Source organism: Arabidopsis lyrata, assembly GCF_000004255.2.
Source record: "Arabidopsis lyrata subsp. lyrata unplaced genomic scaffold ARALYscaffold_6, whole genome shotgun sequence".
NCBI lineage: Eukaryota > Viridiplantae > Streptophyta > Magnoliopsida > Brassicales > Brassicaceae > Arabidopsis > Arabidopsis lyrata.
In genome coordinates this window covers 7846728-7861245 of record NW_003302550.1, presented here as the reverse complement: position 1 = coordinate 7861245, position 14518 = coordinate 7846728, and the positions used below count along the sequence as shown (strand labels likewise).

Here is a 14518-nt window from a genome sequence, read left to right as displayed (position 1 = left end):
AAATTGAGAATTTTAAATCACTAAATCCATATAAAATTGAGGATTTAAATCATCAGATCTAGAATTCATTGTAATCTCATGATTTAAATGACAATTTCACCCTAATTAAACCAGAATTAGGCAGCTTGCACTTTTGCTGGGCATATCTCTCTCTGTGTTGTAGGGAGGGAGTGTCGGGGCGTGAGAGACACGAGCTATACGGTGGCAGCACGTGATTGGTTGAAAGGATAGTCGCGTGTAAGCTACGTGAGTTTGAGGAAATCAACGGTTCATCCATCGTTATCGAAAACGACGTCGGATCAGTGTTACTTGGGAGGTGAGCGACCCCAAAGTGCTCTCTCTCTCTCTCGCTTTTTTTTTTTTTTTTTCTCCAATAATAACGGTGGAATTGTGGTCTTCTCCTTCCAAGTCATTTAGACATTTACCAGCAGAATATAGACACGTCTCTCATCTGCCATGTGATGTATATTATAACCTTCGGTACTACTAAAACATTACTTTATTTTGTTGTCTTCTTATAGAAATAACATTTTTGCATGACATGGTTAAATTAAATGATTGGGGAATAAGAATATTGGAGATAAGCCCACTTTTCAGATGGGCCAGTACGGGCCCAAGAATAAATGATGACACCATGAATGATTGAATCACCAATATAAAGTTGAATCCGGGGAGAACAGAAGGGTCAGGTGAGATTGAGAAGTCTCTATATATAGTCCAACGCCCAACGGGAGAGCAAATTACGAAGTACTGATGGATGGCTTATTGGAATAGACTTTCGAGTACCATTGAAATTTGAAAATGCTTATTTGACTTAATCGTTGGCTTATTGGATGGATGATGAAAGATTACGTAAAGACATAGTAATAAAAGACAATGATATAAACGATATCTGTATAATGTCTATCATAATAAAAAATTTTTAGGGTTTTACAACATAGGAATCTTGCATTACAAGGCAATCTTCTTGCTTTGTCGGATAATTTTGAGGCTTACAACAAGCTTGGCTTCAATAGTAAGCAACAATGATTCCAATAATCTTTTGTCACACTCTGCACATATCATTGCATCACAGATTTTGATGTTTTAGCTAAAAACAACAAAATCAACCACCATTTTTGAGCAAAGGTTTCGATTCAGACAAAATCGGCTGAAAGAGTTTGGTTTTTCTGCTTGTCACCTTTGGTGGTGTTCATGAGGTGGGTATGCCAGGAACTTGAGGAACGGCAGGTTTAGGCTGCTTGATCTTCTCCACAAGCACTGCTTGAGTCGTGAGAACAATGCCGGCAACAGAAACCGCGTTTTGGAGGGCGAATCTTGAAACCCGACAAGGATCTGCGATTCCAGCGTTTAGAAGATCCTCATACTTTCCAGACATTGCGTTGTAACCACTTCTCCATTCAAGTTCTCTGGTTTTCTGCACCACAACTGATCCATCAACCCCGGCATTGGTTGCTATGGCCATTGTAGGTGCCGTGAGTGCCTGCAAATAATAAGTGATTTTAACTTTTGAAGGTGTTTTAGCAAAACCTGAAATGGTTAAAAAAAAAAAACCCAGGTTTCACTTCATCATTACCATTGCTACTATATCTGCTCCTATTTGTTCGTATGAATCTTCCATTAGATTCTTCTTGATTCTTGGTATCTCATCTAAAAGATGGATATAAGTGGCACCACCACCTGGAACTATACCTTCTCTCATGGCTGCAAATGTAGCGTTCTTCGCGTCCTCTATTCTTAGTTTTCTGTCCTCAAGTTCTGTTTCAGTGTGACCTCCCACCTAAATTAAGACAGGGTTAAGCTGATATCTTCAAGAGGACTCAAAAGAATCGAGGGCTGAAACAGTTTTTTTGTGTCTTACTTAGGTAGAAATTAATTTCTGATGAAAGCCCAAGTTGTTGCAGCATATTACAGAGAAAGAAAGGTTATTGTAAAATCGGACCTTTATCACAGCCACACCTCCAGTGAGCTTAGCAATTCTCTCTGCGATTTTTTTTGAAAGATATGAATTATCTGTCTCAGCTAAATCCTTCTTCATCTGAGCAATTCTTGCCTGAATCTCCGGTTTAGTTGAAGCGTCTGCGACTATAGTTGTTGAATTAGCTGTAATTAATACTCTCCGAGAAACACCCAGCTGATCTGAAGTTGCACCCATGAGAGTCATGCCTAAATCTCCGGAAAGATAATCAGCTCCTGAATTATATGATTTGTCATGTTAGAACTGAAAATTGTTGGTGAAAATCCACTTGGAAAGTACAAATGATTGAGAAAAACCTGTCATGAGTGCAATGTCTTGTAGCAGAGCCTTTTTCCCATCCAACATCCCAGGACATTTCACAACAGCGACATTGATCAAACCTTGCTTCTTGTTCACCACCAGTATCTCAAGCACTTCTGCTGAGATATCTTCAGCAATTATAAGGAGCGGAACACTCAGTTGTGAGGTTTTCTCCAGTAACGGAACTAGTTCTTTGGCTGAAGTGATTTTTTGATCCGTCACAAGGATTTTAGCCTTGTTGAATTCCACAGTAGATTTCTCCTGATTTGTGATGAAATGAGGCGACATATAGCCCTTGTCAAACTGTACAAAAGAAATATTCCTCATGAGACTGCAGAAAACTCAATGGTTTGATAATCTTAAAGAAGGTAAATGTGAAACTGCCATTGTGAAGCTTTTAAAACATCCAACTAAAGTTTGAAACTAACCTTCATTCCTTCCTCAACTATAACAGACGTTTCTGAAGTGGAAGATGATTCAATGGAGATGACGCCATCAGGGCCAATCTTTTCCACAGTTTCAGCAATCAAGTTCCCCACAAATTCATCGTTACCAGCAGAGATTGAAGCCACGGCTACAGAACATAAAAATCCCTTTTGAAAATTATTTCAAAACTAAGACAGGAGTTGGATCAAAACTTAGCTATGGTAATAAGTATAAAGCAACCTTTAACATCATTCTTCCCTTTGACAGGAATACTTTTCATCTGCAACACTCTGACCAACTCTTTAACAGTCTTATGCATTCCATTCTTCACAGCAACAGCATTAGCTCCAAAAGCAATAGCCAAAGAACCAGCTTTGATCATTTCTCTAGCCAAAATGATTGCAGTCGTTGTCCCATCACCCGCTGAGTCGTTCATTTTAATCGCAACCTACACAAGAAATAAAACTCGCAGGGTTCAGGTTACTACTAATTCATATCATGTAGAGCTCAAACAATGAAGTAACGAGGAGAAGAAGGGGAATATTTAGCCACCATGAATGAATAACCTCTTGGATTAATGTTGCTCCAGCGTTCTCAATCGTGTCAGGAAGCTCAATAGATTTAGCAATGGTGACACCATCGTTAATCACTTTGATTGTATCTTTTTCAGCAAGCACTACATTACGCCCTGCATCGTGAATTCCACAATCAAAACAAAATCAATTCAAGAATCGGTAACCAAATTCGAAATCAATTGACTCACCTCTGGGCCCTAAGGTGATGGAAACAGCATCAGCTAACTTATCGATTCCGGCTTGGAGTGCCTCTCTGCTATATTTTCCGTACAGTATTCTCTTAGCGCCTGCTCTCACCACCGAGAATTTTCGAGGTTTGTTCATCTGTCCACTGCGGCGCTACAAGAGCGAGAGAAATTGTTCAGTCAGAATAAGAAAACTCTAAAGGGGGATAAAATGGGGGTGAGGGGAAGAATTGAAACTCACCGGAGAAATGATTGTCGGCGAGAAGGACGACGGTGAAACGGCGAACATTTCGTCTCCTCCGGGTTGTTATGGAAACGATGCGAGGGAGGTTTATCGAAGGGTTTTGATTTTTAATTTGGGTGACCGAGTTTAGGAAATTCCATGACCCGGACGAGTCAGAAGGGACGAGTCCGTAATATTATTATTTTCCAAGCCGGCCCTTTTAAACTTTTTTTTTTCACAAAAAGTTGATTTTATTAATTACAAAGTAAACCACAGTACAGTATTACATCATATTAGTAGGAGCATTATTACAAAGCTAGCTTCAGAGAATGTTAAAACCTTTGTAACTTCTGCTTCAAAGAAACTAATATGAGGGATCATACTTCTTAAGCGTACAGCTTATGAGTATCTTCCAAAAAAACCCTTGGCAGTTTAACTGTGACTTCATCAAGCAAGCACCTATGTCCAAAGCTACCAAACAGTATGCTACACACATCAGTCGTTTATCCAGACCTATACTACACCCATCAACCTTTATTTCCATTTCTATACTACAACCATTTTCCGTTCAAACTAAACTAAGGACTGTAATTAAAGGTAACCGTAAAATCTGCAATCCATTGCAGAGCCAAAAAGTGTGACCGAATTTTTCTTGAGTGGAGTGATCATTTATCCCAAGTACTTAACGTTTCTTGGGTGGCAGCTGGCTTTCTGTTATTATGATACCTGGATACTTCTTCTTCATTCTTTGGTCAGACACCGGAGGTGATACACTTGAGCCCTTTCTTTTGGAAGACTCCCCTGGCTCTAAATTTGTAAATCCCATTGAAGGAACACATCCATCAGAATGGAGACTACTATGAGAGTGCTCTGAAAGATGTCGCCTTCTATGACAAGAACGTGGTCCAGGGACTGTAAAGACGTCAGTATCATCAGCACTAGAACCATGGAAAGAGGGGAGAGCCTCTGACATATCATCATAATCCGCCGGTGGAGTAGACATCTGAGGAGGCTGGGAAATTGGACTGGCCAAAGAGCTATCAGAGAGTTGGGATTGTGAGTTCAAATCTGATCTATTCATCTCATCCATAACCTCATGGCGTCCATTCACAGAGCGATCAGGACCTTCAGGACTGTGTCTTGGAATAAGAAGGTATGGACAGTAGCTCCGGTGGTGAGTTAGCCTAAAACAGTGACTACAAATCCTACGTAGTCTCTCATACTGAAAACTAACCAAGGCTCTTTCACCAGATTCAAACCTTATCCTTCTGAAAAACCTAAGACTATCCGTAACTTTTTAACTTTTAAAGTAAAAACGTGGCAAAATATAAAGAAAAATCTTTTTTTTTTTAATACGATAACACATTTAAATATAGCGATTCTTTTTGAACGATCAAAAATATTATGTTTAAATTTGCGGAAAATGTGATGATGCATAGTAAAATACGGCAAATGCTTAAAGAACCACAAGGCTCATATGGGCGGTCATTGTTCACTAGATGGTTGTGGCGAGTTCATGGCAGCCGGCGAAGAAGGAACCCCAGAAGCTCTCTCTTGTGCCGCATGTTGCCAAGTGCCACCGCAGCTTTCATATGGTAAAAAGAAAATTACATTCGGGTATTCTGTCCTAACTGTTTTGGAGACGATTGTAGGGGACGATAACCGAGGAATTGCGTTCCAAAGTATACCCGAATGTCATTTTCTCTTTAGTTTCTGAATAAATTGTGGGGAGACAAGACTCGTACCGCACTCAGAAAAAAGAAAGAAAGAAAGAAATGCGATCATGTCATGTTTTTTTTTTTTAAATCCATACAAATGATAACAAAATATAGAATGAGCTGAACATAAATTAAAATAATGATATGTCATATTTATATATACATTTTTGGAGTACATTTAGCAAATAAATCCTAGCTTTCACTACTATTTACAATGGAATGTCACTGAAGTTAATTCTTAAGATTTGCAAAATTAAATAAAAGATATTAATAAACAATTTTCGATCCTAAAATCTTGCTTAAGTCTGATGTTTCCTTTTTTTTGTTAACGATTTTAAAACTACGTTCCTATAATCTCATATTTTTGGTTATGGTTTTAAGGAATTATAATTAGTTTAAGAAATTTCTATAAAAAAAATCTAAATAGTTTCCTACATTTTCGTTTTAGTACTAATTTAATAGTATATACATATATAATAAATATAAAAAAATCTAAATAGTATCCTACATTTCTGTTTTAGTACCGATTTAATAGTATACACATATATACATATATAATAAATACTATCCAAATGTAAATATAATTAATGAAATTCGGCTTTAACACCAACAAATCTTTTGTTGGAAAGATTTTTTTTAGATTCTCTAATTTGTTATCAAAAAGAAATATAACAAAATGATGTTCAATTTCACGGGACGGGGTTATATGGTGGGACGGGTTTTGGTCGATATTAATATGGAACGGTATACGACGGGTGAAATCCTAGAATTAACAATCAAATACAATTATATAATCTTAAACACTAAATAAAACAAATAATATTAACAAAACAAATGCAATTTAATATTTAAAAATTTTAGTTATAAAAAATAGATCCAAGGTGTACAGCGGATAATATAATAATATTAATATATAAATATATTTAATCAAACAAAACAATAGGTTATATCTATAGATAATCTTAAAAAAAAAATCAAACTTTTGTTTAAAATATAGTCCCACGGTATACCGCGGGTTAAAATCTAGTGTAGATATATAAATTGCTACAAATCAATTAAACGATTAGAATTTGATAGTCGTTAATTATACAAACGATTAGTTACTTTAATTTTTTGCGGCATTTTGAATTCAATCAAATGGTTGATTTCATTACATATCCAATAATATTCAATTAAATACTCAAATCTGTAAATTTTGATTAGATTAAGCCCATAATATTTAAAATCTGCAAGCCCATAATATTTATAAATCTATAAGCCCATAAACAAGCCAGACCATAGCAGCTTCCGACAACTGTTGTTTTGAAACTTTCAGACAGTCGTCGATTCCTTCCTCTCTCCCTCCAAATTTCACTCTCTAACTCGTTTCCCGATAGGGTTAGGGTTTCGCGATTCAATTACTCCGAAGACCTAAAGCAGAGGAAACTGTGAAATCTTCGATGGCTAGAGCTAGGAGCCGGAGCAGAAGCTATAGTCCCCGTCCTCTTGACAGGTCACCACCACCGCGTGCGCGGAAAAGCTACGACGATTATCGCCACCGTGAACGCCCATCTTCTCGCGACCACGAATCCTCTGGTCCTTCTGGTTTGCTCATCCGTAATCTCCCTCTCGATGCTAGGTCTTCCTCTTTCTCTATTGTTCATCGACATGTGTTGATTTTCAACGAATTGTTGATTAATTGGTACAATTTCTGCCATGTCTGTTCTTTTTTTTTTTTTTTTTTTTTTTGTTTTCAGGCCAAACGATCTTAGGGATTCGTTTGAACGGTTTGGTCCACTCAAGGACATATACCTGCCAAGAAATTATTATACTGGGTATGTCTCAAGCTTTGTCTTTTATAATCAGATGCTTATATACATTTCCTAGATCGATAGAGCTAGTTGGTGTTGTTTGAGCAGGTACCTATAATTTCGATTTGATGATGTTTTTGTGGTACAGAGAGCCGAGAGGGTTTGGATTTGTTAAGTACTGTAATGCTGAAGATGCAGCTGAGGCGATGAAACGAATGAATCACAAAGTTATTGGTGGACGTGAGATAACCATTGTTTTCGCTGAGGAGAACCGCAAAACTCCACAAGAAATGCGTACTACTAACCATACAAGGTGGAAATTCCGTTTTTTCTTGTATCTATATCAATTTTTCATTTTAAATGTGATTGACTTGTATGTAATTTCTTCAGTTACTTCCTACTTCTATTTGGTTTAATATAGTGGTCGACATGGGGATTACAAGAGGACTTCACACAGATCACCAAGGCGCAGATATCGTTGTAAGTAGCTTTGTCTGCTTTTAACTTTTTGATATGTCTAAGGACAACTACAGTTTATGGTTAGAACAATACCTATGTACCCTGTGATGTTTACTAACTGAGTCGGTGAGTCCTTCCTTTCTTGTTAATCAGCTCATTCACGTTCACGTTCTCCTCCAAGGCGAGACTCAAGGTTTGATTCTCATCTATTAGTCATATGTTATTGTTTATGCTCACTTTCTATTTGATAAAATGTTTTTTTCGTGGAACTCGTTAATGTGAATCCAAATGGCAATCATTCGGTCATTCCTAGCCACTTAGATTGTCTACCACTTGTGTGGATGCTACAAGAAGAAGGCACATATTGGAGACTTCTAAGTTTATAAGTCTTGTAGAAAAATGTTTATTTTGGGTGTTAGTTCCTCCTAAAACCTAAACCTGGAGAGTTATTTCACCAAGAAATCATCTTCACTAGCTTTAGTTAGCTAGAGCTCGAATATCACCTGGTCAAATGGTTATCTATAAGTTTAGCAAGAGAATTCGTAGGTACTATCCTTACTGAAATGAGCTTGACTTGTGTTTTGTTTTACATATGCCATATTATCATCTAGTCAAATAATAAATATATAGACTTACAGTGGCCAAATAAAGAATGATATTTGGAGAAATGGAGCCATTCAATGTTGTGGACAGTAGAGAAATTTTACAAGAGTAAAGATAGGTTTTTTTTTTCCATAAAGTCGGAGAAATGAGAGATTTTGGAGCGCTTTTGCTCCATAAAACTTTTATGGCAAAAGTTGGAGAAAAGAGATCTTTCAAGTCTTTCAGTGATGGCATTGTAGATCCTAGAACAGGTTGGAATACCACTAGTTATTTCGATGTTATCTTCCAGAAATGTGGAGAATGTACATGTTAGGTAATGTAACAATTTGTTTTAATCAGTAAGTGAAGTGGAAGAGTGTGAGAAGAATCATAAACCATCTGAATAACTTTCGTAATATGTTTGCATTTCTATCTGTGTATGTTTAGGGAAAAAAGTTAATTGTCTCAGCATGTAAAGTGTTTTTTTCCTTTTTTTTTCACATTTTCACAGGCACAGACACAAAAAAGTACGAGAGGATGATTTGTACTCTCCTCGAAGGTCGAGATCTATTTCCCGTTCCCCTTTGCCCCGAAATGAGAGGGAATACAAGTCTAGCAATGTGTCTCGAAGCCCAAGGAGAAACTGTAGAAGTCCTGGAGAGGAGAGTGTGCTTACTCCAATTAAGTCTCGAAGTCTGTCAAGATCACGCTCTCGATCCTTGAGGTAAAGAGCTGCATTGTTATTTAATCAAAACGCTTTCCTGAGTTTGAGGACTTGATTGAGTTGATTTCATCTATATTGTCTGTGTCTCTATCTCTATTAACGTGGTTCTTTGCAGTCGTTGAAGTTCTAAGATGTTCTTTTGGCTTTGAAGAAGGCAACTTTCTCAGTGGACATAAGATCTGAAGTTTTACTATGAATGTGTTTCACTGCCTTTTTTGCTCTGTGTTTTGTTTGTTTGTTTCGTTCTTAGTTTACCCAACTTAAATTCCCCTTTCTTCTTTTGTAATGTACCTTAAATTTATAAATTTATTCTCGGAAAGATGATTTAATCAAAGTTTATGCTTTTCCAATCCACAAGCGTAACCTTAATAATATCACGGCATTATAGGGTTCTCTATTACTAGTGTCAACTTTCAAGCATGGTAGAACATAAGCAGATAAAACCATTATTCCTTGGGACAACTTAAATTGAGTCATTCTTTGAGAACTCGCTATGAAAGCATTTGAGAGGAAAAAATGGGATAACAAACAAACAAGAGAGTAACGCTCATTCAAAAATGAACATTTTGCTTTATTAGGGAGATACAAATCAAAACATGACAACAACTTGTGATTTTCATTTCAAGGGGCACACTTTCTCGAAGGCTTCTTGCTCTTTCCTACACAGATCAAACTCGTTCGTGTAGTAATACATACACCCAACATAATCATCCATCTCCTTTTGGCACTTCTGGTGAAGATCCTTCAGCCTGCAAAATACAACAGAAAAAGTAAAAAAAAAACTAATGCTTTACCGGAGGTAATCATATGATGTCTGAACGTGGAGGACCTAACATCATTAATCTACGGTCTGAGTGATGCAGATTGCTGGTCACTATGCTCAAAGAGTTCAAAGTCTTTCTTATTTTGATATTATACTATCAGAGCACTACATCATATTGTATACGAGTAATCAACTTATAAACATCAATGCTAAGTCTTAGAAGAGCAGCCGGAGGGAAAGTAAATGGCCGCTTAATGGCTTTTAGTGGTATAAATCTATCTCTACTTGGCCAACTATGAGAGTAGAATTATTTCTTGGTGTGTACCAGTACAAGAAAACATGATGGGGAAAATTACATGGCATGAGTTGCGGAATCAAGGATTTCACAAATGCTGAAAATGCAAGCAAGCCACGTATAGCTCTTTCTGAACTCTAAACCATATACAAACTTTGACTCGTTGATTAATCATGTTCAAAACGACCTGAGCTCTATGAAAGATTTGATGGCTGATCTAGGTGACCCTATGGCTAAGAATAGTTCAAGCTTGTTGGAAAGAGAATCCACGAAACTGTATTCAGATACTTTTGCTCAGTTAGTGAAAGTACAGTATTTCAGAAAAAGAACTAAGTAATCCCTGAAGTTCCTAATTGCGTGAAGTCCTTAAATCAACACCGAAATCTCGACCCGTTCGGCTCCCATTTCTGAATCCAAGCTTACACACTAAGATTGGAACCCTAAATCAATCATGTGATACTCACTACCATATTCAAAATCAACACAAAGGCTTCCTTAACACAATCAACCAAAGAAAGCCTGAACTACTAAACTAGTAAAAGAGAACCAGAAAATGAGTTAAAGATTACGTACAAGCCAAGCACGCAGCGAGTGACGTCACGACCTTTGTCGAGGCATTTCTCTGGGTTTGGATCATTCTTCTTGCATTTGAGGAACGCAACATTCTCCGGCATACACCTCATACCTATATGCTTCGCCGATGCCGTCAACACCGCCGACGTAGGGATCGGATTACCCGTAGCGTCCACCGCACTCGACATCGCTCAGAAATTGGAAAGCCCTAAACCAGAATCCGAATGGAGAAATTTAAAATTAATCCAATCCAATCTACAATTCCTTAGCTAAAAGCTAAAATCCAAACACAAGAATCCACACCAGAAGCTAACAGGAAGATAACGAGTAAAGGAGCAGAGAATGAACATTGACGATACCTTTTCAACGGATCGATTTGGATCTTCTTCTTCTTCTCCAGTGAGTCGGACGGGAAATAGAGAGAGAGAGAGAGAACAAAACCAAGTGAGTAGCAGCAGAATGAACATGGGCCACATTGGGCCTAATCAGAGTCTTAAAAAGTGCACCGTTTCAATTTAATGGGCCGAATGAAAATAATTTAGTGACTGTGTTATTCCTTCTTCTCATTCCCGTTTCATCTCCGCCGTCCTATCGCCGCCGTGTCGTCGCCTTTTACCATCGGTAAGTTTCCCAGTTTCTGTTACTTTTAGATCTGTACTTAAACATCTGTGAGTGATTTTTTCTTGTTGAAGTTGCATTTGGTGAATTTTAATGATACCATTTTGTGATAAGCGCAAGCTTTGTTCTATGTTTCTTGCCGAATTTCTTCGAGTGATCTTTTTCTTTGCATCTTTTTGTTAATTCAATCGAATCTTTCAATGCTATTGAAAAACAAAAGTCCGTGATTGTACTTTGGTCTGTTGTTTAAGTTTTAAGGTCGCGTGATGCAAATGTTGAATTGAGATTTGGATTGTTAATGATCTTCTCTATGGTGTAGTCAAAGTGAGAAAATGGGGGACAAGAGGAAGAAGACGTTCATGTTCATCCGTCTTGTTTCAGCTGCTGGAACTGGATTCTTCTATGTCAAGAGGAAGAGTACCAAGGGCCTTCTTGAGAAGCTCGAGTTCCGTAAGTACGATCCTCGAGTCAACCGTCATGTCCTCTTTACCGAGCAGAAGATGAAGTGACGGAATTCTTTTGTGTGTCATTACATTCCAAGAACCCTGATCAAATCTCCCCAACTAGTTACTTTTCAATCAAATAACTTCTTAAGTTAATGTTGAGGTTTAGACTTTGTAAGTTTCAGTTTGGGCATTCTTGAGGAGAAATAGTGAAATACATTCATAAAAAGCAAAAGACTTTATCATAAACCAAGAATAACTATGTGTTGCATCGACAACGTGCTGTCAGATAATGACTAGTTGACACAAACTAGAGCACCTTGGAGATTCTAAGAGTTGTTTCAAGAGACCCGGCTCGTGTTTATCTCGACAAGACTGATTCAAACGTAGAACAAGCTTCTTCAGTGTTGTCGAGTTCTCCAAAAAGTAGCTAACCAGTTTCAGTTCCGTTGCTTTATCCGTTATCGGGCTTTCGATATCGACAGATTCAAGGGATGAAATCAAACAACGAGGCGGGGCAGTCAAAAGTCCACTTGTCCCTTCTGTTACTAGAGAATCATGAACCAGTTCCTGCAAATCCCAAATCGACAACATAGAAACCAAGGTGAGTGAATAACATATAGGAAGCTAACTATCTATCTAAGAACTTGTAAAAAGTTTAAGCAAATCATCACCAAGGTGAGGTGTTTCAGATTTGGGCATGTCTCAAGAATGACTGGCAACATTTCCGGAGAGGAGTTTGAGAACATAGTAGCACGCAAACGAGCCAAGTCATGAAATTTGAATCGTGGCTTCAATTCCAGGTGACGATAGATGAACTGCCAGATAGAGTAGAGTAGATTGAGTAAAAATTCTGAGGGAAAAGTTTAGAGATCAGTTTGTGTGTGTATATATACCTCAAGACTCCTCCTTGAGATGGTCATATATCTGACATTTGAAACACAGGATAGAAAATCACAAATAATATTTCTTTTCGACAATACCGTACCACCTATCACTTCAAATACGACATCAACATCAACCTTGACATCTTCACTCATACTGACCATCTTGAAGCCTTTGCATTGGTAATCTTTGAGATTCAGATACTCAAGTCTCGGAGTATCGATCACAACTGTAAATCCACCATTGTCAACATAATCACGATCCGATAGTTTCAAAGTGAAGCTCTTTAGTGAGGCAGAGCAGACGCTTAAAACTTCGACAGCATCATCTCTACTCTGGCTTATTTTCAAGTCTCTAAGAACCGGAGAGCATGAGATTAGTGCCTCTGCAGCCTTGTCACCCGGAAATATAACCTTTTCGAAGTGCATTATCTCGAGACAGGGTAAGGAAAGAGACTCGAATTTACTCAGAATTACGAAACTGAGTTTCAAGGTTACCAATGTGTGACACATTGAAAGGATCAAAGGCATCATGAGGATACAAAAGCCAAAAGAATTCTCGATTTCAAAATGCTGAATCTTACACTTAACAAGTCCCATCAGACAGGCCTCGAGTGTAGAAGTGTCATAGACATCGTGGTCAGTGTTTAACTTGAATCCACGCAAGTAAGATTCACCTCGAAAATTCAGAAACTTATCGACGAAACTGGCAGAGGGATTGTCATCTGAGAAGTCGGATTTGTCCAAGTCTAATCTAGGAACCCAAAGCCAGAGATCTCTCCATCTAGAGGACAAAACACTTGTCCTAACAGAATCTTTAGTCCTAAGAAAGCTAAGTATATGACATAACAATGGTTCAGGTAATATGCTTAACCTGTCTTCCCCACTTGTACCAAATCGTCCTCCTTGCATAGCTTTTGTTTCAAGATTTTCTTGACAACTACAAAGACACCTGAAATTCATTCAAAAATGACCAGATTAAACGAATTTCACAGTTTACAAACCTTAATTTCTCAAAATTTGGCCTCTGATATAAGCATGCTTGAGAGATCCTTGTGATCCCGATCGTTTAAACTAAAAATTGACCAACAAAAGATGAAGTGGAAGCGCAAACATGGTGAAATTTAACTCAAGCATGAAATATTTCATGAGATGAAATTTAACTCACCGGAGATGAAATATTCCGGCGGAAATGAAACTCTCCTCTTATGCTTTTAGTCGTCTGCGGTTGACTACGTTTAACTACGTCAACTTCTTGTTAGTCGTGTGTGCCTTAAAAGATCTGGTAGTGGTGGGGTTGCGTAAAAAACAGTAATTTAATAGACAAAAGAAAGAGAGGAAACAAAATGAGTATTAGACTTTGAATTATACACATGATTTTTTTTAAAAAAAATTTAGTGAGTTATTTGAAAAGGATAAAACTATAAATCAATATATCTAGTATATCATATCCTGTATAAAAATTGATATATTAAAGAAAAATTAACAATCAACCATAAAATAACTTTTTAAATGTTAGGATTCATTTATGTTTGGGGTTTGGAACTCAAACCAAAAGAGGTGATCATAAAACGTACGATTTTATTAAAAAAAAAAAAAAAAAACTCAAGCTCAAAACCTGTAAACTACAGCATCAAGTCAAAGAATGATAATTGACACAAACTAGAGCGCCTTGGAGCTTCAAAGAGTTGTTTCAAGACACCAGGCTCGTGTTTTCTCTCCAGTAGACTCATGATTCAGACGTAGAACAAGCTTCTTGAGTGTTGCTGAGTTCTCCAAAAAGTATCTGACCAGTTTCAGTTCCGTTGCTTTCTCCGTGATCGGGCTTTCCATTTCAACGGATTCAAGGGAAAATACCAAACAACGAGGTAACACTCTCGAGAGTCTAGTTTCCTTTTCCACTAGATGATCTTTAACCAATTCCTGCAATCACATATTGACAAACATTAATCCAAACTAGATTTTTTTTTTAAGAAACCTTT

At 37.5% G+C, this 14518-nt stretch overlaps 6 protein-coding genes across 8 annotated transcripts; 2 read left to right on the top strand and 4 right to left on the bottom strand.

The window, feature by feature from the left end:
* Positions 1-861: 861 nt before the first annotated feature.
* On the bottom strand, positions 862-3872 carry LOC9307912 (chaperonin 60 subunit alpha 2, chloroplastic). 3 transcript variants are annotated; one of them, XM_021023247.1, is made up of 9 exons: positions 3706-3867; positions 3468-3618; positions 3271-3392; positions 2945-3152; positions 2707-2852; positions 2275-2581; positions 1943-2193; positions 1577-1780; positions 862-1483 (listed from the first exon to the last, which is right to left on the bottom strand). In XM_021023247.1, the coding sequence occupies exons 1-9, from the start codon at positions 3751-3753 to the stop codon at positions 1193-1195; spliced, it is 1728 nt and encodes a 575-aa protein (XP_020878906.1). In that variant the 5' UTR covers positions 3754-3867; the 3' UTR covers positions 862-1192. The 3 variants fall into 3 exon arrangements, with proteins under 3 accessions (XP_020878906.1, XP_020878907.1, XP_020878908.1); XM_021023248.1 differs by lacking the exon at positions 3706-3867 and having other exon boundaries at positions 3257-3392; XM_021023249.1 differs by lacking the exon at positions 862-1483 and having other exon boundaries at positions 1692-1780; positions 1862-2193; positions 3706-3872.
* A 47-nt stretch (positions 3873-3919) lies between these two features.
* Positions 3920-5386, bottom strand: LOC110227054 (uncharacterized protein At4g02000-like). The gene is made up of 2 exons (XM_021020127.1): positions 5320-5386; positions 3920-4980 (listed from the first exon to the last, which is right to left on the bottom strand). Exons 1-2 carry the CDS (start codon positions 5384-5386, stop codon positions 4370-4372), a joined length of 678 nt encoding a protein of 225 aa, XP_020875786.1. The 3' UTR covers positions 3920-4369.
* A 1272-nt stretch (positions 5387-6658) lies between these two features.
* Positions 6659-9294, top strand: LOC9307911 (serine/arginine-rich SC35-like splicing factor SCL28). The gene is made up of 7 exons (XM_021021009.1): positions 6659-7023; positions 7142-7219; positions 7344-7508; positions 7617-7675; positions 7808-7847; positions 8748-8960; positions 9076-9294. The coding sequence occupies exons 1-7, from the start codon at positions 6845-6847 to the stop codon at positions 9080-9082; spliced, it is 741 nt and encodes a 246-aa protein (XP_020876668.1). The 5' UTR covers positions 6659-6844; the 3' UTR covers positions 9083-9294.
* A 98-nt stretch (positions 9295-9392) lies between these two features.
* Positions 9393-11048, bottom strand: LOC9309983 (NADH dehydrogenase [ubiquinone] 1 alpha subcomplex subunit 8-B). The gene is made up of 3 exons (XM_021021010.1): positions 10951-11048; positions 10592-10799; positions 9393-9709 (listed from the first exon to the last, which is right to left on the bottom strand). Exons 2-3 carry the CDS (start codon positions 10777-10779, stop codon positions 9577-9579), a joined length of 321 nt encoding a protein of 106 aa, XP_020876669.1. The 5' UTR covers positions 10780-10799; positions 10951-11048; the 3' UTR covers positions 9393-9576.
* A 77-nt stretch (positions 11049-11125) lies between these two features.
* Positions 11126-11901, top strand: LOC9307910 (50S ribosomal protein L33). Its single transcript, XM_002873869.2, has 2 exons — positions 11126-11212; positions 11529-11901. Exon 2 carries the CDS (start codon positions 11542-11544, stop codon positions 11716-11718), a length of 177 nt encoding a protein of 58 aa, XP_002873915.1. The 5' UTR covers positions 11126-11212; positions 11529-11541; the 3' UTR covers positions 11719-11901.
* LOC9307909 (FBD-associated F-box protein At5g18780) lies at positions 11872-13832 on the bottom strand. The gene is made up of 4 exons (XM_002871794.2): positions 13705-13832; positions 12549-13488; positions 12327-12470; positions 11872-12222 (listed from the first exon to the last, which is right to left on the bottom strand). The coding sequence occupies exons 2-4, from the start codon at positions 13446-13448 to the stop codon at positions 11938-11940; spliced, it is 1329 nt and encodes a 442-aa protein (XP_002871840.1). The 5' UTR covers positions 13449-13488; positions 13705-13832; the 3' UTR covers positions 11872-11937.
* Positions 13833-14518: the final 686 nt, after the last annotated feature.